Source organism: Diadema antillarum, unplaced genomic scaffold, assembly GCF_040938485.1.
Source record: "Diadema antillarum isolate AM-2024a unplaced genomic scaffold, OU_Dant_1.0 scf00000120, whole genome shotgun sequence".
NCBI lineage: Eukaryota > Metazoa > Echinodermata > Echinoidea > Diadematoida > Diadematidae > Diadema > Diadema antillarum.
In genome coordinates this window covers 1,245,960-1,270,830 of record NW_027271009.1, presented here as the reverse complement: position 1 = coordinate 1,270,830, position 24,871 = coordinate 1,245,960, and the positions used below count along the sequence as shown (strand labels likewise).

At 40.2% G+C, this 24,871-nt stretch overlaps 1 protein-coding gene and 1 pseudogene across 1 annotated transcript in view; one reads left to right on the top strand and one right to left on the bottom strand.

The window, feature by feature from the left end:
- LOC139720044 (uncharacterized) overlaps positions 1 to 24,871 on the top strand; it is a 34,954-nt gene that overhangs the window by 573 nt on the left and 9,510 nt on the right. Inside the window, exon 2 of the mRNA XM_071631418.1 lies at positions 7,519 to 7,627. Within this exon, the coding sequence (XP_071487519.1) occupies positions 7,549 to 7,627 (79 nt within the window). The 5' untranslated portion in view covers positions 7,519 to 7,548. The remainder of the gene's footprint in view (positions 1 to 7,518; positions 7,628 to 24,871) is intronic.
- On the bottom strand, positions 17,628 to 21,163 carry LOC139720043 (uncharacterized; annotated as a pseudogene).

Here is a 24,871-nt window from a genome sequence, read left to right as displayed (position 1 = left end):
TTGTAATATGCACTTGTCAATTCAACAATTGTAGTCCCGGCCCCAGGGTACCCGGGCCCGGGGATGGCCTAGACAGAAAGATCCATCTGTCCGGAGCCACGGAGGACTCTTTTATATTTTGCCATTAACGCTGTCCTCCGTATACGGAGGGGATCCGTGAAGCCAGACGCAGTCTCCGCGGAACATTCCCTGACGGACAGATACAGACCGATCTTTCGGTCAAGGGATGGCCGGGACTTGCATCCCACTTGAAATTTTGGGATATTAATTTACACGTCCCGGCCAAGTCTCCGACTGGTAAAGCTAAATTTTCACGGAAATCCCCCGCTAAGTCCCCGGCAGACCGGGCAGAAATGAAGTTGAAATCCCCGGCCAATTCCCCGACGGGCGACAGTCCGGGCAATATTTGTGCAGAAATCCCCGGCCAAGTCCCCGACAAGCCGGGCATATTTGCATAGTCACTGGAGAGTCGTCCACTGACGATTAGCAGACATAAATAATGACGCATGTTTCGCGCTTGTAACACCTACTTATCACTGAAAATCACTGAAAAAAAAATATTGGCGTAGGCCGAGATGTATCTTTAACAGAACACGCAAATAAGTGCATGTAATACTTACGAAAAACTGATCGATGAATCACTAATGTATCACTAACAACTCACGTATGATTGTGGCGCTATATTTTTGCATGATCTTTCCGTAGTTCTTGCGCAATTCGTCGGTGATTTTTCATTGCGTAAATCAGCGAAAATGGTCACATTCTTGACGGACAAGCACGCAAAACCAAATTTCTTACGTGATTTATGCGATAACGCAACTTTTGGGCAGTGTGACTGAGCCCGCATGGAAGCGCGTAAAGCACCGATCCGGCGCACATCCACGGACAATGATCGAAGGTTCCACGTTAGAAAAATTCATGAAATGCGCAAATCGCGCATGTTTCACGCTAGGCTCTATTTTCTTACGTGATTCATGCGTTTACGCGACTTTTGGGCAATGTTACCGAGTCCTCAATAGCGGGGAATTGCTAGTCAAGCGAAATAATTTATGGTCACATTACCGGTACCGTACTGGAAATGGTACAAGTCATGGTCAACTCTCAAGCAAAATCTGGCTCAATCCCGGCCAAAATTCCCACCCCAAATGCCTGCCATTTGGTTGGAGCGAATTTCCCCTGACAAGCCCCGGTTTATTCCCCACCCACCGGGCCAAAATAAGTGAATCTCCCCCGACAAAGCCTGGTCCTTTCCCGACCCACCGGGGCAAAATAATTGAATTTCCTCCGACAACACCCCGCTACATCCCCGGCCCACCGGGGCAAATTAAGTGAATTTCCTCCTACAAAGCCCGGTCTATTCCCGACCCACCCGGGCGAAAAAAAAGGCTGAAATCCCCGCCCAACTTGGTTGCAAGTCCCGGCCATCCCCTGGTACCCATGGGCCGGGATTTCAATTGACAAGTGCATTACCTAAGGCTGCGTAGCTGCGTTCACATGTGATAGGCTGCCTTTATTAACTTTCCCCTGTTTAAACGACTTTCGATAGCCCTTTCCATAGCCCTTTCGAAAGCCCTTTCCATAGCCCTTTCGAAAACCCTGTCCACTCCCTGTACAATTAAAGGGAATGCAAACCCAAAGAGCAGTGCGAATTGAGTGAAAGCAGTAACATAGACTCATCAGTGAAAGCTTAATGAAAATTGGGCAATCGATGCAAAAGTTATGAATTTTTAAAGTTTTGGTGTTGGAACTGCTGGGTAAGGAGACTGCTGGAGGTTATGACGTATACGTATACCGTGTACATCATATTATACAAGATCATCAACGGCCTTATTGCGTGATCCCTGCTTCCCCACCATACCTGTATCATTCATCAGACCTGACCAGAGGCCACCACATCCAACTCCGGCAACATCACTGCAGAATCCTCTCTTATCAACACAGTTTCTTCCCAAGTGTTGTTTGCATCTGGAACGGCCTTCCCACAGCCGTGGTTTCAGCTCCGTCTCTCGAGACCTTTCGGAGCAGTTTCAAACCACTTACACTCCGATAACCCTCATACTAAGGAGGTTTTTTTTTTTTTACTTGCACCATTAAGTTTATCTTCTTGCACCAGATGTGATGTTTGTTCCTGTAGTCACACCTATAGCACCCAGTATGATAATACTCTTTGAGAGTGATGTACTTATTGGAAGAAGAAGAAGAGTGGCGGCATGAGAAACGCATGGTTGCGTAACGGCAGTAGGGCGACCTAAGGGGCTTTCAAAACAGCTTTGCGTTTATCAAGTTCGAAAGGCTGTTACAAACAGGTTTCTGATACTGTAAAAGTGGATATTTTCGCGTGACTAATTTTTCACGCTTGGCCGGGTCAGAAGAGTTTCGCGTGTTTTTAATTCCGCGGAATCAAGACATCATGCACAGGCACATATGGCAAGCTAAAATATTCGCGTGCTTTTATTTTTGCGCTAGTTTCTGGTTGCGCGAAATGCGCGAAAATTTGAACACCGCGAAAATTTCCACTTTTACAGTAACCTGTTTAGGAAACCTGTTTGGATCGTCACAAATTTGGGGCTTTCGAAAAGGCTTTCCTAAAGGGCTTTCAAAACAGCTTTGCGTTTATCAGCTCGTAAAAATTCCTTGAAAGCTGTTTGGATAAACTGTTTCTGCCGAGAAAGGAGAGTTGATCAACGCGCTCTTTCGTTAAAGGCTTTCCTAAAGGGCTTTCAAAACAGCTTTGTGTTTATCAACTTGTAAAAATTCCTTGAAAGCTGTTTGGATAACCTGTTTCTGCCGAGAAAATGAGTTGATAAACGCAGCCATAGAAGTATTCGGTATTCGCTATTCGCTATTCGCTATTCGCTATTCGCTATTTGCTATTCGCTATTCGGGCACCCAGTACACCATCACCAGCACCGTCAACTCACCATCCCATGCACTGAGGATTTCTTCCTCCTACAATTATACATCCCAGCAAATCTTATTAACAATTTCTAAAGTGCATGAGAATGTCAGTCTACATGCTTATTTTTGCTAAAGGGCAAATCCAGACCAAAATTGTCATTAATACTTGCCACTTTGCTATGCTATTCGCAGCTATTCGATACTTTCGAATAGTGCCTTATTATGTGAACCGGTGTTAGGAAATCCTATCGTTCGATTCAAGCTATTCGCGTGCCCTCGAAAGCGAGCCCCGAATACCCGAATAGTATACTTCTATGTGAACGCAGCCTAAGAGGCATACAGTAGTCTACCTGTTAACAATAATGTTAAGAACCCTCTTTGGCTGGGCGTTGTTAAATGTGGGCAAGATCGGGTGGGGTCAACTTCTGCAACCAGCAGCCCCATAGTCCATACGCATAGCTATGCGTATGGGGCTGATCGCAGTAAGGGTGAGGTCTATTTAGAAGGTATAGCCTATAGGTCTACTACTCTATAGGCGTTTCCACATCAGCAAGATAAAAGTCCAAGCTTGAAATATTTTTCGCGATCGCGAATTAGCGCACTACTAGTATTTCATTTCTTATTCACATCAGCCCGAAGAGAATCAGCCCGAAATTTTTTCAAGATAATTCGACTGCTGAGCATGTGCAAACAGCATCAGTAATGAGACTGTGTGCAATTTCAAAAATTCCTCATGATTTGTGTGCAGTTTGCCTCGATCGATCGGGTCACACACGTTAGGCATGGAATGGGATGCATCGCGCTAATTTCTCGAGTCGTTTTCACATTATCAAATAGCGCGCTATTGTACTACTATCCCGCTATTTCAGAAATTTCCCGAGGGCCGAGTTGGACTCAACAAATTTTCTTGACCAGAGCAATACAAATAGCGCGCTAATTTGTGTTCACATTATCAAATAGCACTCTATTTCGTGATCTGGTTAATTTCCAAAGTCAGAAAATAGCGCGCTATTTCAAAACATCAGGCTGTTGTGAAAACACCTACTGAGCGTCTGGCTAACATTTTTTTTTTTTTGGGGGGGGCAGCTCTGTTTTATGCAGTTTACTCACATTCGGTGTGGTCATGATGGTCGCAGACCTCGCAGTTAGCTGTGGTTAGCATATAATTAAATTCTGTAACTGCATGTATAATCATGGCTTTATAATGCGACTATCCCCAACACGGAGTAGGCCAATCATAGGCTCTACAACTGTACACTCACAGGAAAAGTGGATGTTTTGGCACGAATAATTTTTCGCGCTTGGCTGGGTGAGAAGAGTTTCTCATGTTTTTAATTCCGCAGAATCTAGACACCAAGGGTGGTATTCTGAAATCCTTTCTAGTAAGAAATTTCTTCTTACAAAATAAGTCAGGATTTTTTCCTTTGTGTATCATACAAAAATTCTGAAAATCTTCCTAAGTTTCCTCCTAAGTCTGAATTCCTAATTTTTTTTTTCCTAGACTTTAATAGGAAGAAATTTAGGAAAGGGGCAGGAGTATGCAAATTTCTGACTTACAAAATTGTAGGAAGAAGTTGGTATTCAAAGGAATCTAACGTCAATTACCGTATAGGCGTTCTAGTCACCACTTGTTTGTAATTCCTATGCACTTCAGGGTTGGCGAACTAACGATAGGCACTGCAATAGTTCGCTGCCCATAGCCTGCGTTATACACACACTTCAATGTAGGATGCATTGTCTGTCACCGCGTTTGAAAACCGCCATTAATCTGCCACGTTAAATCCATTCTAAATCAAAAACATCCTCGCTTTAAAAATGATTTTGTCACCTTTTACATTTATGGTAAAATATATTTTGATTACAATTATTTGTGTTTTTACGGAGGAAAAAGGTGAATTACGAATGCATTTTGAGAGTGATGAAAATCCATCCTGCCAGCTGATCTCTGATTGCGGTGTGCGTTACATGCGATGTGAATGTCTGGTGACTTAATGGTAATTGACGTTGGAATGCACTCGATGAAAGAATTTTAGGAAATTTTTGAAGAAAGCTCCACCCCTGTCCTACACCAGTACGTTGTTAAGAATAGCAAGCTGCAGACATCAAGGTGCGCTTGTCATTCACTGCACGCACATGTACTTTGATGCGCGAAATGAGCGTGAGAAAGGGTACATGCCGCGTACACGTGTATTTGACCCTACGTCATAGTGATATGCGATTATCATTGGTTGGTTCCTTATGATACAGCATTCCATATTGGCTTAAGAAAGGACGTAGGCGGGGATAATGATGGCCTAATTTGCATTAAGAAGTGTCGAGGAAGAAATTTCAGAATACTGTAACGAAATTTTGGTATGGAGAGGGCGATTGGTAAGCTGAGGGTACTTGGGTTCCTTTCCTCGCTTACTCTCCTCAAAATCCGTTATGTGGTTAGTAAGCGTGCCTACGGTTTAGCCAGTGTACTGGAAATTATGTAATTGTAAGGTATTGCAGAACAAGAAGTATTAGAGTCACAAGTCACAAAGACCACAGGAGGCATCATATGGAGTTTGTCCAATTTATTTGTGAAGAAAGTTATTTCCACCACGAACATTACAACGAACAAAACTTATTGATTTACATGCTGAAACTCCTAAATGAAAAGACTCCTCAACTTGGCATAATAAGTCTATTTATACTGAGGTCACCTGTTAGCGGCCGCGAGAGTGGCCTTGCTGGGAGAAAGCCATCTGACCTTACGGCCAGCTGTCGCCGTCCATCATTGTGAGGACAAGGGCGTGGCCTTGCGTGTCCCTGTCCTCACGCGACCCTGTCCTTAGCAGGGGTCGCATGCGGACGCGTCCTTTCGTTACGTAAGAGCGAGGTCGCATGCGGCGTCCTTGCTTTTTACAACACGAGGCCACTGCTCGCGGACGCGGAAGCTGCAGGGTCAGAGAAATCTCGAGGGAAGGTGAGACGAAAGTGCAAGCGAGCAGAAATGAAAAGATAGCGTGGGGGAGAAATAATAGTTAGCAGAAAACGAGAAGCATGAGGGCTACAGGCAGTTGAGACAAGTAAGACTTACGAGAGGACATTTCGAGGAGAAAGTAAAGTAGCAAGGATCGCATGATGACAGAGGCCGATCGTCGAGCAAGGACGAAGAGAACAAGGATAGAGCGAGGACGAGAAGCAGACCTGATATAGAACCTCAGTTTACTTTCAACATTAATTTGAATGTAAATCGATACAACAATACATAAAGATGAATGAATAAATATGGAATATACAGAACATATGATGTAAATGCTATATCGTGAATTATGTCTCAACAAGATTCGCAACAATACCAATTCTAGGTCTTTCCCAGGCACTTCCTAAGTTTCTGACTTTGGAAGAAACTTCTAAAGGAAGAAACTTAGGAAGATTTTCAGAATACCATTCCAAGTACAGGAACATACGGCAAGCAAAAATATTCGTGTGCTTCTGTTTTTGCGCTGCATTTCTAGTTTCACGAAATGCACAAAAATTTCTACACCGCAAAAATTTCCACTTTTACAGTATGCAAACTGTCTCTATACTCTATAGTTTGTATGCGAATGTAAAGATTACTTTACCTTAAAAAGTTTCTGGTTGAAACTATGGTCTGGGGTGACTAGTTCTTTTGATATATTTCATTTTATATTTATTTTTTTTTTGAATGTGAAAATGACACAGTACTTGAAAGCGAACATCCCAGTTAAACTGAGGGGAAATATAGTTCAAATATTAATTCTATTATAAGTTGTTTGATAAGAATTGAGTGAAATATTACGAGTTCAACTGTAAAATTTTGATCGTTATTGGGTGAGAAATATAAGGAAGTATACATGCACATGGCAAACTGAGTGAGTGATTTCCTCAAACGTAATTATGCCCAAGGCTCAAATCTAGCTGGTAGCATGCAAACTTATCACTATTCTGAAGTTTGAATAAATTCAACTAGGAATAACATTATGTTTAAGATTTCAATGATAGAAACATTGAATTTTCGTTATTTGTTTGTTTATAGCTCACTCATTTGCAGATATCCACTCTAAACTTCAAGATCTGTTTTGCAGAAATTAGCTAAACTTAAATCACATAACTTCAATATTTTTCATCCAATTTCAGTCAAATTTTTATTTGAACTTGTAAGATTTTATTCTGTTTAATCAGACTATTGGACAAGATTTCCACTTTGAACAAATTGAAAGCTCTTAAGAAAGCTCGTTTTGCAGAGCTTGGAAGCATTCATTGGAAAATCTCAGCAACTTCTAGCTAAGAACAAGCTAAGCAAACATTCATTTTATGCATACATTTTTAAACAAATGCTTGGTCTATAACAAATTGCTTTTGGGCAGCAAGCATGATTACTTGTGCTTGGTAGCAAAAGCTTTTACCTACAAGCAATTGTACTTCTTTCAGGCAAAAGGCTAGCACAAGCAATTGTACTTCTTTCAGGCAAAAGGCTAGCACAAGTAATTGCTATTTTTAATGGATCTGGTCTATATATGCATATCAGTGGTCATTGCATAGACTCTACACTTGACGTATACAGTCTGTAGAACTTCAGAAGTGGTTTTCTTGTAATGGTCCATCATTTGTGATTATATTACCCAACAGAAAGGTGACAGCTTTATTGTATCGGATCAGATGATGTTCGCCAACGAAGTCTTGTCATGTGTCTTCAAGCACAACAACCTTGCAAGCTTCACCCGCCAGCTCAATATGTGTGAGTGAAATGAATAGAACCCCATAAACACTTGAAAAATGTTTTGAATTTTATCTACACTATGTCATTGAAAAGCAGGCCAGAAAGGCATGGGAACTTCATTGACCTTGCATCTCAAAACAAACCAAGAGTCAAGTGCCCTGATTCTGCATAAGGACTTTAATACATAATACGTACATAGAAGATTGGACAAAATATTCAACCTATCCATCCTCAGCTTTTAGCGTCCAGCATCTGATGTCCTTTGTCCATTGTACGTCATGCGGAAACTTTTTTACATTTTCATCTTCTTGTAAACCTCTTAAGAAGGAAATCCAGTCCAAAAATAAGTTAGTCTGAAAAAAGAGTAAAATCTTTACAAGTTTAATGGTTAACACTTGACTGAAATCATAGGAAAATAAGGAATGAAATTCTGAAGTTTTGCTAATTTCAGCAAATGTACAGTTCTTGTGCAGTGGATAGATCTGCAAATGAGTGAGCTGACAATTTTATAACCTAACAATTTTCTATTGATTGTATTAAAAAGAAAATGACAAAAATTCAATGTTCCTGTCGTTAAAGTTTGTTATTCTTGGTTGAATAACTTCAGAATAGTGATCAATTAGCATATCAAATATACACGTTTAAGACAAGATGTCATACATAATTTGGTTTCATTGAAAAATTTCAAATTTCAAGATATTATGTACAAACTATATGGCAAATTGTGAGGGGATGACATGCTCGCATGACCATTCAAGAACTGTTTCCTGAAATATTAGCGAAATTTTAAATGTCACAGCACCTGATATCAATCAAAATTTTGCTGATGAACTCATAATATTTTACTCTTTCTTATCAGACTAACTTATATGAATTTAGACTGGATTTTCACCACACTTGGCAGGTCTTGACATCCTTATGTAGGTCTTGGCATCCCTAGGGGGTTAGGATCTCAACTTGTTCAAATGGACACCATGCCCCTCCTGCCCACCATTGTAAACAATCTTTAAAATCTTCTTCGCTAAAACCAGAAGTGATAGAGTGGAGTTACTGTATGTACATAGATCCATTAGATGACTGTAGTTTCAAGTTTGTTCATGGCAGATCCAAGGGTGTCCCCCTTGGGGGCCAGTGGGGGGGGGGGGGGGGGGGGGGGGCTGGGTGGGGAGGCCCAAATGAGGGGCTAAATTGTACATTTTCATCTTCTTCTTGAAAGCTCCTTGTTGGATTTCCACCAAACTTGGCAGGTAGCATCACTAGGGGGTTAGCATAGAACTGAATTTGTGTAAATGGGCACCATGCCCTTCCTGGGGGTCCCAGGGGGCCAGAACCCCTCAAATTAACCTTGAATTTTGAAAAATCTTCTTTTCATAGACCAAAAGTTAGAGAGTTGCAGGGAATAATTTTCAAACTCAAATTTGATTAGCAATTTCAGCTGATGAACAATATTTCACATGGTATCCTGTACATTTCTATGGAAGAAAACTGCTACACAAAAGATAGTTTGTGTAGCAGTGGTGTAAAAGTGCATAGCAAATTGCGATGCGATACCAGGAAAATTATTCCCTGAGTTGAGTTATGAGCTAGTTCAATTTGTTCATGGCAGATCCAGGGGTGCCCCCCCCCCCCCCTCCCTATTGGGCCGGGAAGGGGAGGGGTTGTCCAGATGGGGCCTTTTTTTTTATGCCTCCGCCACAAAGTGGTGCCGGAGGCATTATGTTTTCGGGATGTCCATCCGTCCGTCTGTACATAATGAATTTTGTGGACAGCGTCACTAAAAAACCGTCTGAGGTATCCTAATGAAACTTGGCATGTATTTTTTTTTAGGGGATGAAGTTGTGCCTATCAACTTTTGGGTGCACATGCTCAAGGTCAAAAGGTCAAGGTCAAATACGTAAAATTTCACTATTTCCACCATATCTATCTAGATACAATGCCTGAAGATTTTTTCTTGAAACTTAGTGTATACATGTATTACCCAATTAAGATTCTCTGGTGAAAGTTTGGGGTCATTAGGTCAAAGGTCAAAAGTCAAAAGGTAAAGTAAAAATATTAAAACTTTACTTTTTTCTCTGTAACTTGGAAATTGTTCAAGGTATCTTCATTGGAACATAGTATTTATACATGTACTGACTGGCAGTGATTATCTAGAGAATTTAGGGTTCATGGGGTCAAAGGTCGGGGTCAAAGGTCAAAGGCAACACTTCAAAATTGTACTATTGCCCTCATTTATGCAATTCAATTCATCAATTCAATAAATTCAATCATGGTTTATTTCCAATCAACGAAAAAAACATAGTACAAAGTATACATGTCATGAAATAAATATGAAATAATAATGTTAAATAATAATATTTCAAACATTTGCAAAAGATTCATGTAGTATACAAGATGAATTATAGAACAACATATTAGGAGGAACAATGCATATTTCATGGGCGTGCGGAAAATAAATTCGATTATGGAAAATAGTGATCCACTAAAAAGCAAAGCTTGTGGGACATGGATCACTAGGTAAATAATGAGTAAATGATATATTATTCGAGGGTCTTTTTATAGCTATTGTATTTAATATAGCAGGATTATTTTTTTTTTTCACTTGGTGTATGCATGTAAAACCTAATAGAGATTCTCTGGAAGTTTTTTTTTTTCCTTTTTTTTTTTTGCCTCAAAGGTCAAAAGGTCAAAGATCAAGGGAAAGTGCTGAACTAACTTTTTCCTCCATATCTTTGAAGTGGCTCAAGTTATCTTGAAACTTTCTACATACTTACGCATTGGCATGTTCTGCCTGACAGTGATCCTACAGCTGTATGAATTTTAGGGTCATTGGCCAGATGAAAATGGTAACAATGTACTTTTCAATGCCGAAACTGCACTTTTTCTCCATAACGTGAAAATTACTCAATGCATACACTTATGAATGAGTCAAAGTCAAGTTAAAGTCATTAAATCCTCAAATACGTATGCTCTCCTATTCATGCAATTAAACCTAGGTCAAGGAAGGTGAACATTCAACACATTTGTGACAAACTTGTCATTTTAATATTTTGCCAATTTTGTGAAAATGTACTGTAATCACACATTGTCCACATGTACTATAGACCTATTAGGAGAATCATGCATTATGGTGGAGGCAAACCAGTTGCCTTAGTGACATTTCTAGTTTATCTTCTTATTGAAAACCCCATGTTCAAAGGATTTTAACCAAACTTGGAAGGTAGCATCTGTTGGAATATCATGCGTATGGTATGTTCTCAGTTTGTTCAAATGGGCACCATCACCATGCTCCCCCAGGGGACCCTACCCCCCCCCCCCACCCCCACCCCCCCCCCCCCCCCCCCACTCCGGCCAAAAAAAACCCCAATAAATTAAACCTTCATCTCTTTAACCAGAAGTGGTAGAGCAAAAGTTAATACTGTCAGTGGGTACATCGATGACTGCAGTTTCAAGTGTGTTTATGGCAGAGCAAGGGGTGCCCTTCTTGGTGTGCCCTCAGGATATGGGGTCAGGTCCAAATTAGGCCTGAATTGTATATTTTCATCTTCTTCTTGAAAACCCCACGGTAGATTTTAGCGTCCCTAGGCATAAAGGGTCGTCATTTATCCAAATGGGTACCATGCTTCCCTGGGGGCCTCAGGGAGCCCCCCCCCCCCCCCCCCTCCCATTAAGGAATCTTCTTTTCTATGCAGAAGTGATCTGAGTTAAAATTAATACCATGAGTAAGTAAATATTGATGACCAGAGATTCATATTTGTTCATGTCAGATTCAGGGTCACCACCCATGGGGGGAGGAGAGGGGTTAAAAAAAAATGGGCCTTACACATTTGTAATTGTTCATAATTGTAATTTTCATCTCTTTCTTAAGAATGCGTGGTCAAATTTTCACCAAACTTTGCATGTGTTATCACTTGGGTGTAATATACTGTACTTATATTATAACACAGTGCTTATATATAGCGCATATCACTACCGTGGTGTCTCTATGCGCTTTAAAGATGATACAGTGCACTCCCGTTACAACGAACACGGTTATAACGAAATTTCGTTATAACGAAGTAGATCTTCTGGTCCCCAAATTATCACCATTAAAGTCTATGGTACACAATTCGCTTATAACGAACACAGTTATAGCGAAATTTCCGTTATAACGAAGTCTTTTCCGAGCGCCACAGACAAAGAAAAACAAAGGAAATGTGCTCCATTATAACGAAATGCGAATTGCTTTCAAAAATACGTAGAGGAACAAGCATTTATAGCGTCTCTGCATGGGTGAATGCTTCACACCACTGTGTGTTCGCTCCTTGTGTCACGCACAGTTTCTGAGGGGAACTTACGTTTGTTATTGTGATACAGTTATCCCATCACATTTCACATACATGTAGCTAATTTCCAGTGTATGATGAGTATTCAGCAAACATTACATGGTTCCTTGTTTTCGTTATATATTGTATTTGTTCGGTTATAACGAAATTTCGTTATAACGAAAGAAAACTGCCGGTCCCGAGCATTTCGTTATAATGGGAGTGCACTGTATAAAGTTTTGGTACCTCAAAGTTTCCCTGAATTTTTGTGTTTCAGGTTAAAGTACCTTTCATATAACTGACACTGTGAGACTTACTCGCCCCAAAGTGCTCTCATGTCTCAGTAATCATGCAATTAACTGCGACCAGCAGCCCCATACGTATAGCGACCAGCATTCAGGCATTCAGGATCATGACAGATTTAGTATCGCGGGTAAATATCAACTTAAAATCCAAAACAAACATCTTATCCGTTCATGGATTTGAAATTTGTGCGCATGTGATGTTTGCGCATGCGCTGGCCGTAGTATTCAGTGTATGCAGCTCTCCCAAGGTCCTCTCAAAGTCACATTCAGTCATCAATTTGAACAGAAAGGGACTAAGTATTGGCAGAACCAAACGTTGCCCGAAGCCTGTTTCCAATACGTCAACTTAATCGGTAAGTCTTCAAATTGAAGAAATTTTTGGATTTTAAATTGATATTTACCCGCGATACTAAATCTGTCATGATCCTGAATGCTACGATGCGAAGCCCCATTACGCTATGCGTATGGGGCTGCTGGTGGCAGTTACAGCTATGCGTACACGTTGTTTGTATGGGGCTGCACGCTGCTGGTCGCAGTTATCATGCAATAATAGTTTCGTACAATACGTGTACTACCTCGCCGTCGAACAGCGGCAGCTCTGGTACGAAACCATTATTGCATGATTACTAAGACATGAGAGCACTTTGGGGCGAGTAAGTCTCACAGTGTTAGTTACATGAAAGGTACTTTAACCTGAAACACAAACTAAGACAAGGAAATTCAGGGAAACTTTTGAGGTACCAAAACTTTATATTATCTTTAAAGGAGAGGGATGAAAGTAGAAAGAAGAAATATAGTGTACAATGTGTGCACCATAAATGCAGAACCAAACTCATTCATAATACACAGACAAAACCCCCCAAATTACAGAATTTTTTCAAATCTTTTCTTCAATTATATTAAACTAAAAGCTATGGTAATGCTATGTGTGCTGCATGAAAGTGGACTTGCAGTACTCAGGTGGGCGTGAGACCGCTTGGTCTCTTGTTTGTTTTGTATTTTCATTGACCAGCAGCCCATGTGTGTTCAACAAATCCATTTATGTAGTAAATACAGTACTTAATAGCGTACTCTTCAATTTTTCTTTTTCACAGCTGGCCATTCACAAAAGTACTACTGTAAAAGTGGTTTCTTTCGCGTACAGAAACTTTCGCAGTTTCCATCGGTGCGGACTTTTTCGTGTGTGTTTAAATTCGCGGTCGGATATGATAGCGTTGTACAAGCGACAAGTTCAAAACATTTTCGCGTGATGTTACATTCGCGGTTCAACCTCAAAGCGCAAAAAGCACGAAAATAAAACCACCGCGAATGAAACCACTTGTACAGAGTATGTCTGAATGTTTCTGGTTGTACTGAGACGGACATTCAAACAAAATAAGAGCCTTCCTCCCAAGCCCATGTGGGATTGTAGTACAGTGTATTGGTCGCCAACTATGGGACTGATTTCGTTTGTCTGCAATGGACAGTACAGATTTTGTGAATCTGATGAGTAATTTTAAAAATGACGCATTTAAATTGAACAGGTCACTATGTAGTCAAATCACTTCACATGACACTGCTACACGGTACTAAACTCTTTATGTGCCACATTCATGATTCACACATCAACCTCTGTCGACAGGGTGCCAACTTCGCATATTTTGCTGAAATGCACAAAGCCGCCCAAACCGATCAATAAATCGCCTAATGCTGCAGTACAATGAAAGCGTTTCTTGCGCTTTTGTTCCTCTCATTACAGCTTGCATCCTATGCGGTGATTGACTATCAAGCAGTGTTACCAACTAGATTTGCGTGTAAATTCTGAGTTTCAGTCATGGTTTTAAATAAAAGTCATATATGCCTTTACAGCAATGTAGCAAATGGTTATTCAAAAGAAAAATGAAAAATAGATTTGTCATACAATCTATATCAAAGCAAAGCTTGGCATTTCTCTACAACATTGCTCACTATATGTCCAGCTTAACAGAAATTTGTAGATGATATATAGAATTGGGAAAACAGAATTCTTTCTCAAAGCGTGACTACTTTCATGTCTCAGAATAACATGGCACACAGGGGGTTTCCTCCATGGCAAATAAAGAGTTACTAGAATACATGATAGCTGCATCGATGGCTGCTTAATACATTGATATGCTGCTGTTTCTGTTTTTATGCCTCCGCCACGAAGTGGTGCCGGAGGCATTATGTTTTCGGGTTGTCCGTCTGTCCGTCCGTCCGTCCGTCCATCCTTCCGTCCGTCCGTCCTTCCGTCCGTCCGTCCGTCCGTCTTTCCGTCCGTCCGTAATGAATTTTGTGGACAAGGTAACTATCAAAACCTGTTGAGGTATCCTAATGAAACTTCGCATGTATGTGTATTAGGGGGCGAAGTTGTGCCTATCAACTTTTGGGTGCACGTGCTCAAGGTCAAAGGTCAAAAGGTCAAGGTCAAATACATAAAATTTCACTATTTCCACCATATCTATGCAATGCCAGAAGATGTTTTCTTGAAACTTAGTGTATACATGTATTACCCAATTTAGATTCTCTGGTGAAAGTTTGGGTCATGAGGTCAAAGGTCAAAGGTCAAAAGGTCAAGTAAAAGTATTCAAACTTCTTTTTTTTTTCTCTGTAAATTGGAAAATTGTTCAAGGTATCTTCATGGAACATAGTATATACATGTACTGACTGGCAGTGATTATCTAGAGAATGTAGGGTTCATGGGGTCAAAGGTCAGGGGTTAAAGGTCAAGTGCAGCACTTCAAAATTTTACTATTTCCCTCATGTTCATGCAATGCCAGCAGGATTATTTTTTTTTTTTACACTTGGTGTATGCATGTGTAACCTAATAGAAATTCTCTGGAGAGTTTTTTTTTTCTTTTTCTTTTTTTTTTTCCCTCAAAGGTCAAAAGGTCAAAGATCAAGTGAAAGTGCTGAACTAACTTTTCCTCCATTTCTCAGAAGTGGCTCAATTTATTGTGAAACTTACTGCATATTTATGCATGTTCTACCTGAAAGTGATTACTAGTATCTTATGAATTTTAGGTTCAAAGGCCAGATGAACATGGTAACAATTTACTATTCAGTACAGAAATTGCACTTTTTCTCCATGCCGGTACCATGAAAATTATTCAATGCATAACTGTATGAATGGGTCAAAGTCAAGTTAAAGTCCTTAAATCCCCAAATACATGCTCTCCTATTCATCCAATTAAACCTAGGTCAAGGAAGGTGAACATTCAACACATTTGTGACAAAGTTGTCATTTCAATATTTTGCCAGTTTTGTGAAAATGTAATCACACATTGTCCACATGTACTATCTAGACCTATTAGGAAAATCATGCATTATGGCGGAGGCATACCAGTCGCCATAGCGACATTTCTAGTTGTTTTTGTTTTTTTCCGAGCCTGACATTTGTAGGGGTATTGCTCAGATTTGTTTTATTTTGTGTCACTGACTGACATTACTTTTATTCTGAGTGTTTACAGCATCACATAGGATGTAGCATTAACAGGCCGTTAACGATAGCCCTGTCACTATACAGGCATGCTAACCTGGAAACTTTAAACTGCACATTACTTGAATGTGAGACCATTCTGAAGCAAGTAATTTCCATACAACAATAGATACATAATGTACTCTTAAATGAATCTCACAAGGATTGAAATAATCATCCACCAGCATTCCCACTGATTCCCACTTGTGACTGATCAGTTACTAGCCATCCCCTTTAATGAAAAAGTTGTAGTCTGTTTTTCATTTTTTTTTTTTAAAGTGTACCAATATGTTCCCTGAGTATTATGTTTGCTAAACTTGTAGAATATACTTGAGATATACCGGGCCGGCCTCTGCAAAATATTATAATTTTTTATCACTCTGATTTTTAATTCTTAGGACCGTAGATTTTAAAGAGTGTACAAAAACACACAAAAAAGACTTGAAATACATGTAAGCCTAATCAATCACCCTGTTCTTTCAATTGAGTGATCACGACATTGATCTTTTACAAATTATATGTCTTAAATGACTGTGATATATGCAATACTGTCATGTATGTCGATCAATTCCTCGCTAACTGATCAACATGATCTTAATTACTATTCGTAAAAATGTATGCATAATAACTAGAATGCACGTACACATCAATACTGGCACTTACAGAGCAGAACTTAAATGCTTGGAGCACAAGTGCCAGATTGTATAATAGAGATGATCTGATTTATTAAAGGCATAATTTACCATTTGCAGATGAAACAAAAACCCAGTATTAGTGCTTCAAAATAGTTCTAAAATGTGAGTTAGGGATAGAAACAACCACTGTTAAAAATGAATCCATATAATTCCTAAATTATACAAATAATATGAAGTATAATTAGAATTCTATTAGTAATAATGAAGTATAAGTCGAAGAGCTTAGCATTTCCCAGGTGTTTAAGGCAGTGAAGTCACATAATGAAATTCAAAGTAGGTGAAAATTCCAAGCAGTCCAAGATCGTTATAAATACCTGTGTCAGATAGCAGAAACCATCTTTTCAAAGAGAAGATGACTCTGAACTGACCAGCAATACCAATATCGGAGCACAGCAGGCAAACCTTAATGTAGGTAATTCCGATCATGCAAACATGCAAGATTGTAAACACAATTCATTGCAGTTCAGATGATGCGGAGTAATTTGCAGACATCTCATGTCAATCAGCAATCATTTAGACACCAACATACAGTAAGATGTAGTGTTGACTTCTGTACAGTGCTGAAAAGGGAGGGATCGTTGGGTGGGAACCTCTTCGACTTATACTTCATTATTACTAATAGAATTCTAATTATACTGCATATTATTTGTATATTTTAGGAATTCTATTACGTAATACTCGTATAAGTCTTCAGAGGTTAGCATGTTAAAAGTTCCGTACAGAAGTCAGTCTATACATAGTAAGGACTCGTGACCAGAGAATAATGAAGGGTGATAGACATTTTTCTTCAATTGAAGTTGAAAACTTTAATCATGGCACCTCACGCCCAGGGGGTGTCAGCGACGGAGACACACATTGTCGCAAACGTGAAATGAACTCCAGTACGATTGGCTTGTAAATTTAAAGTACAACACATAGAAAGTCATGATTGTGATATCACTTGGTACATTGCGTTCTGTAGCTGGCTCAGTGTTGAGCATGATAACGCACAAACAAATAAACACACGTGGGTCACTTGTACCGCTTTCGATTCAAAAGACATGATTATGATTCTCTTTAATGGTATGTACATTAGGTTGGAGGAATCACCAATAGGTTCATACATAGTAATACTAACACAAGCGTAGTGAATAGTTACTCTGGTTTCGTATGGGGTGATGCAAAAGCTTAAATTCGTCAGTTTGTTGAACAGAACTTGCTAAACGGGTGAACGGTTAAGGTGTTGGCATACCCCAATGCACGTATCTTGTGGCTTTATCCGACTCGTATTACTATCATATAATACATCGTTCTCCAGATATTCACATATACATATATCCCATACCACAATTTACATGTGCCTGCCTGACTCAGAAGAACTGAGAATTGTGGAGCTAAAGGTGGAGTCAATTGGCTTAAGATAGAAGGTTCGAAAAGTACCAGCGTTTGTCCAGTCAGCTGTGGACATGATTTCCTTAAGACTTACTCCATGTGCGAAAGCTTTAGAAGTTGCGGCGCTTCGGTAGCTATGAGCTGAGAATGTAGAAGTGTTTATACCTGCGGCCGCGAGGGACGCTTTTAGCCACCGCGCCAAGGTGCTTGTTGTCACCGATTTATGTGGATGTTTCGTAGAAATTAAGAGTTTGCTTTCTGAACTGACTCGTCGGAGAGGTTCTGTGCGTTTGATGTACTCTTGAAGAGTTGATAACACACAGAGTTTAGGATTGGATGTGAAAGAAGGCACTTTAATCACTTGGTTAGAAATACCTTTCTTAGTACTAGTAGTTTTAAGAATATCTCTAATGTGAAACGTCGCCTCGTCTGCCGATAATGTCATGAAGTTAAGATCAAGATACCTCAGCGTTTGTGTACGCTGGGCCGAAACGAGTGCAAGCAATGAAAGCAGTTTTTGGCTCAAGGCGAGCAGAGAAAGTTCATGGTTATCCTGAAGTGATACAAAGTGATTCAAAACAATTGCGACGTCCCAAGTCTTGTTGTATTTAGGCTCAGGAGGGTCGAAGTCAAATACTCCCTTCATAAGTCTGACTACAAGGGGGTGTTTGCCAATGTCGTACCCTTCAATTTTAGGTAGTATGGATGAGAGAGCAGATCTATACGAGTTAATCGTGGAGTAGGTTTTGTTTAAGCTATGCTGATAGCTTAAAAAGTTCACAACATTCTCTATAGATGGGTTAAAGAGATCACAAGGTTGTTCAGCGATGCCATTGTCTCCAAGCGCCCTCATATTGTTTGTTGGTATTGTCTCGCCATGATGATGAAAGGAGCTTTGCAGCGTGCTGCGATATGCCTGTCGCTTGCCATCGCTGGCGGAGAGCACCCAGGCGGCTAACCGAAGGTTCGTTGGTGGGTGGGGGTGTGGGGCGAGGCTCCTCTCGGGGAGTAGTAGGGGTGGGGCTGTTATCATTTCCAGCAGTGCCGGAAACCATGGCTGCGCCCGCCATATTGGGGCAATGAGGAGTGCTTTGTCCACCTGGTCCTGTTGAAGCTTGTGGAGGACCCTGGGGATGAGACAGAATGGGGGGGGGGGGGAATGTATGGGGTGAAAATGTATATAGTGAAAACATTCCAAGGTATGGAAAAGGCATCGGAGGCCACGGCATTTAAGTCAGGCTTCCATGTTACATAGGAAGGGAGTTGGTTGTTGAACCGAGACGCAAAGTGGTCAGCATCAGGGACAATGAGTGTATGGAGTTTGTGGATCATGTCATGAAAAACATAAGGTAATAATTGTAGTTCTTTGTTCATGTCTCTGCGAGACAAGCAGTCAGCTTCAGAATTGTCTACACCTGCTAAGTGTGAAGCTGACATCCAGTTATTAGAGGTTAGGCACCAATTCCAAATGTCGACTGTTATTTTGTTCAGGTCGGATATGTTACCGCCCATTTTGTTTATGTATGAAACAGCTGTGGTGTTGTCTGACTGAATATGAATATGTACGTTTGTACATGAGCTGCACAAGGCCTCAAGACCGTTCTGAATTGCCAGTAATTCAAGCACATTAATATGCAGGGAAGCCTTCTTGGCAGTCCAGGTTCCCTGAGCAAAGGATTTGTCATTATTCAGGACCGCTCCCCATCCGGACATGCTAGCATCAGTTGAGATTGTTATGCTAATAGGGGCAGGGTTGATGGGGGTGGAAAATTCTTCGGCTTTGCAAGACAGCCACCAAATAATTTCTCGTTTAGCATGACTAGATAACGCAATTAAAGCGTCAAAGTCACCTTCTGCTTTACGTAGAGCATTTGTCTTTTCTGTTTCCAGGTGACGAAAGTGTAATTTTCCTTGTGGAAAGCACTCAAACGTAGATATGACAAGGCCAATGAATTTGGCTAAATCCCGAATTATGGTCTCTTCTTTAGACAAGATTGAATTTGCAAGAGTAGTTATGTTGTCAATCTTGTTTTGAGGCAAGCTGATTTTCATTTGCTGCGAATCAATCTGAAAACCAAGGAAGGACTCGACGTGTTTTGGGATTAAACTGGATTTGTCAAAGTTAACTGAGAACCCCAAGGAGGATAACAAGTTGATCATAAAATTGGTGTTGTCGAGGTACTCTTCTCTAGTGCGAGAAAGAATGAGAATATCATCTAGATATATAATCGTTCTAATGCCTCTACTCCTTGCTGAGGCAATGACGGGTTTCATAACCTTAGTGAATATCCGTGGGGCTGAACTCAGGCCAAAGGGAAGGCACTGAAAGCAGTAAAAATGCCCTTTCCATTCGAAAGACAAATACGCTTGGTGAGCAGGGTGGATGGGAATTGAAAAATATGCATCCTTAAGATCAATACTAGTCAAGAAGTCCAGAGGCAAAATTAAATCCTTGATCAAATGAAACTGTTCCATTTTGAAATGCTCATATCTCACAAATTTGTTCAAGTTTTTCAAATTTATGATTGGTCTTATACCGCCAGTCTTTTTGGCGACTGTGAAGATAGTAGAAATGAATTGACACTCGGAATGAGAAATCTCTCTAATAGCTTGCTTTGAGATAAGCTTAGATAATTCTTCGTCGATTGCCTTCTCCTCCTCGGGAGAATGTGAACTTTGTGGTGGAAGAATTGGCTGGTATGGGGTTGAAATGAAATTGATTTTGTAGCCGGATATTGTATCTAATATCCAAGAATCTGAAGATATTTTTGACCAATCATCTTTGAAAAGCTTGAGATTTCCAGCTTTGAATGGTTTTGGACTTACTAGTTTTTTGATGGGAAGCAAGCCGAGGCTGCGGGCACCATGTTGCGACGTGTATCCGTCGGAGTGCGCCGGGGTGATGGTGGTGGGCGTGGCGCTGTTGAGACCGCCCGAGACTGGGGGCGATGCCACTGCTGAGGGAATCTACGGCTGGGCCTCTGGCTCTGCCAAGATGGTCGTTGTTTGTAGCCATAGGGTTGAAAGGGGGTGCTTCGCATCCTTTTTGATCGTTGCATTTTGCCGGCTTGGGTGGATACTTTCTGACCCACATTGTATGCTTGTGCGACGCTTGCCAAGGTTTCTCGGAGGTCTTTCCCGAACAGCTTACTATCGAGCGGAGTCGATTTGCTGCACAAGCCTTTGTACCTGGGGTTGAGAAAGGGTCTCAGGCTAGCTCGACGGTGCATGCTCAGTTCGTATGAAGCATAGCCGGAAAGTGTTAGGCCATCGATGGCGAGTTGTTTGATTCGCTTAGTGTCAACTGGCTGATTTTTTGTGCATGATCCATGAATCTCAGATAGGGTTTCCCCATAAGGTAGAAGGCCCTTCACTACGTTTTGTTGTAGCCGTTGAAAGCTCGCATCAATGCCGCGAGCCTTGCCGGGGAGAGTAGCCCAAATTTCGCTTTCGATTTTAGGTGTGCAAGCTGCTTGAGCATTTGATGGCGTTTGGTAGCGCGTGGCGATTTTATCGAGGCTTTCCTTCTTGGGAGGCAGAGTGACCGCCTTCGTTAGCAAATCAGCCAATTTTTCGAATTTGGCCAGGCCAAAATCAGAGTAGGTGTCATATATGTCATTGTCAAAATCCAGCTCGGTATCAGACTTAGGTTGTGTGGGCATGACGTCTGAGTCGAATTCAGCTGGGTCGTAATTCTTAGCGACACGACTATTAACCGTAGAGGCTGAGTCACCTCCCAGGGCGAGGCAGTCAGGGTCACCGGGAAAGAGGCTGAGAATATCGTCGTCCCATGAGCTTCCTATGGGGTTGATCAGATCGCTAAAATCTTTGGCGGGCGGGGCAGCGCCCCTGTCCCCGCGGACATGGCTCGCATGTCTAGACAAATCGTCGGGAGGAGGAACTCTCCTGCCCGAGCCGGCATGGCACGCATGCCGTTTGTCATCGCCGCGGTCTGGCGCCGCTCTATCCAAGAAGCGGGAGAGTGTCTCGGAAAGTTTACGAATCTCCATGGCCTGAGCTTCAAGGCGGCCTTCCATGCCCTGATCTCCCCGCGGGGAGGGGGGCTGACAGGTAGCGTCGTCTTCCCGATCACTAGACATTGGAGCTTTATAATTCACTGCCGTCACACTTGAAAAAGATGGTTTCTGCTATCTGACACGGGTATTTATAACGATCTTGGACTGCTTGGAATTTTCACCTACTTTGAATTTCATTATGTGACTTCACTGCCTTAAACACCTGGGAAATGCTAACCTCTTCGACTTATACGAGTATTACGTAATAGAATTGATGTCAAGTATTGTTAAATACACAAAATGTGAACAATAGTTATAATAAGAATGCTTCCAGATTAAATCATCTACAGTTACGGTATATTGAGAAAAATACTGAATCTCCTTATATTTTAGGCTTTATTGCGAAAATTTTATATGGTAAGATGTTTTGTGATACAACAGACCTACTGTACATGCATCAAATGTGATATCATGAACACGATTGTAAAATCACTGCTCCCAAAGGTAAACTTGGCCTTCCAAATTTGTATACTTTCAGAGGTTGTCACCGGTAAATTATGGTGGGTTGTTTTTTTTTTTTTTTTGCATTCTGGCTGTACAAAAATTTGATTTCCAGGGTTTTGGTGCATTTTAATTTTCAGCATAGTTAGGCCAGTTACTGCAGTTGTAAGGATATACTTTAAAGCACTTTTGTATAATGAAGGGCAAGTCCAAGATAAGGTCCCCTCAGAAGGCAAAATTTCATCTTTGCTCAATATTGACATGTTTGGTATCATTTTGAAGCTTATGAGTTGAAGTTTTGATTTCCGAGGAGGAAAAAATGATGTTATGTAAATTTATGCAAATTTCAAGGGCTTCATTTGCATATATGTGAAACACAGCATTACGTATGGGACATTTATAAAAATTCATATTAATTCAAAGGAAAGCAAATAATATTTGATTAATATGTGGACATAAGACATTCATCACATAGTTTAACTTGGTATGAAAATTCAGGGATTATGCAAATGATTATGCAAATTAGCTCGTGTCCTATCATGAGATGTCCCATACGTAACAAAATGAGGTCATTTTTTTTTTTAGGTTTTTTCTGAAATTGCTAAGGTTATTTTAATGCCCTTTTGGAAAGTTCTAATTTATTGTTTAGAAATTAAATACCAGAGAAAAAAGAAAAAAAAAGTGAAAGAAATATTCTTTATTAGGCATTGAAATAATGTTACGTGTGGGACAAATGCGTTACGTATGGGACATCCTCATACACATTGCATGTGAATGCATGTAGCTAGCTGAGAAGGTCTCTCAGTACACAAATGGTCAATCATCCTGAAGAAAGCATCCCAACATTGTAGCTACTTTTTGAGTTATAGACACTTGAAACAATACATGAACTTGACTGAACAATTTTCAGAAAGGGGGAGGGGAAAATGGCAAAATACACAATGAAAAATCAGCATTAAAGGGATGGTATATTTTTTTTGTAGAAATGGGGATTCAGTTTTCAACATTTAAAGAGATGATTGGAAACCAATTATATGAATTACTTAAGAGCATAAAATCCTAAGACTAGAGGAATTCAAAGTTTATGTGATGGAGATCCAATTTGAAATGGTTGTGATAGAAAAAAAAAAAAAGTAAAATGATTTTTTTTTATTGCAAGTGATACACAAATTGTCCTTATTCAGTTTTCAGTAGTAGCCACAACAAAATTCATGGGTATACATACTGAGGTGTGACTCGAATCAATGACCTGACTGCTAGACAGACATCATATATCTACTCGATCACTGGGGTTCCACACAGCAGGTATTGCTTATTTATTAAACTTAATATTTCTTGTGTCAAGTTGTTTTTTATTGAAACTAAATGGCAAACTGCCCTTCATCAATGGAAGTAAACACTTTAAACTATTCAATTTTTCAGTAGTAACTATCCTGATAGAAATAGGGCATACACTTTGTACATACTCAGGTTGGTCGTAAAAAATATAGAATATGATTGAATGTGATTATGATGGTAAATATCTGGGGAATATTGTTCCCTTGTCAATCTGGACCAGTATTTGAGTAATTTCAACTGATTCCACCTCAATAATTATGCAAAAATTTGTTTATGGTTATTCTGCAAAATTATTTTGCAAAATACCCATAAACATGCTTCTCCACACACTAAACGAATGGGGGACAAAGGGCATGCGTACCCAGGTTGGTCATAAAAATATAAAAATATGATTGAATATGATTATGATGGTGAATATTGGGGGAATATTGTTTCCTTGACAATTTGGATCAGTATTTGAGTAGTTTCAACTGATTCTACTTCAATAATTATATGCAAAATACCCATAAACATGGTTCTTCACACACTAAATGAATGGGGGACAAACTGTCCCATACGTAACTGTCCCATACGTAACACGTCATGTCTGTCTTTAATTAGAACCTGTAATTAGAGCTTTTTGCCTAATGACATGAAACTTACCTGTGATAATCTTGAGTGTTGTGACTTTCATCACAGTGAGTTACAAGTTGTAGAATGAAATACTGTAAAACGAGAAATTTTCGCGTGCATTTTAATTTCGCGAATTTCGCGAGCGCCAAAATTCGCGAAATTAAAATGCACGCGAAAGTTTTTGTCTACACTACATGCATTGAACACCAGTGGCAATTCGCGAAAATTTCATGCCGCGAAAAGGGCTGTCAGCTCCAATTCGCGAAAATTTCATGCCGCGAATATATCATGTTTTACAGTACTTTCAGAGAGTTTTGAGGTTGAAAAATATGTTCAAAAAAACTAAATTTTTCTAGTCCCATACGTAACGGCACGTATTTTCTCTTCTAGAATATAATTGTCGAGGTCATTTTTTCCATTTTTTTACATGATTATACTTCTCCTAGATATCAATCACCATGGTAAAGTTCAATATGATCAAAGGCCATTAACACTATTTTTCAGGTCATAAAAGTCTCTGAATGTCCCATACGTAACGTGCGCGTTATCTTGGACTTGCCCTGAACAGAATATCCCACATTTGCTTTAAAAGTGGAAATAAGCCAAGCCAAATCAAACTAAACATTCACATTTACAGTGTATGTTTTT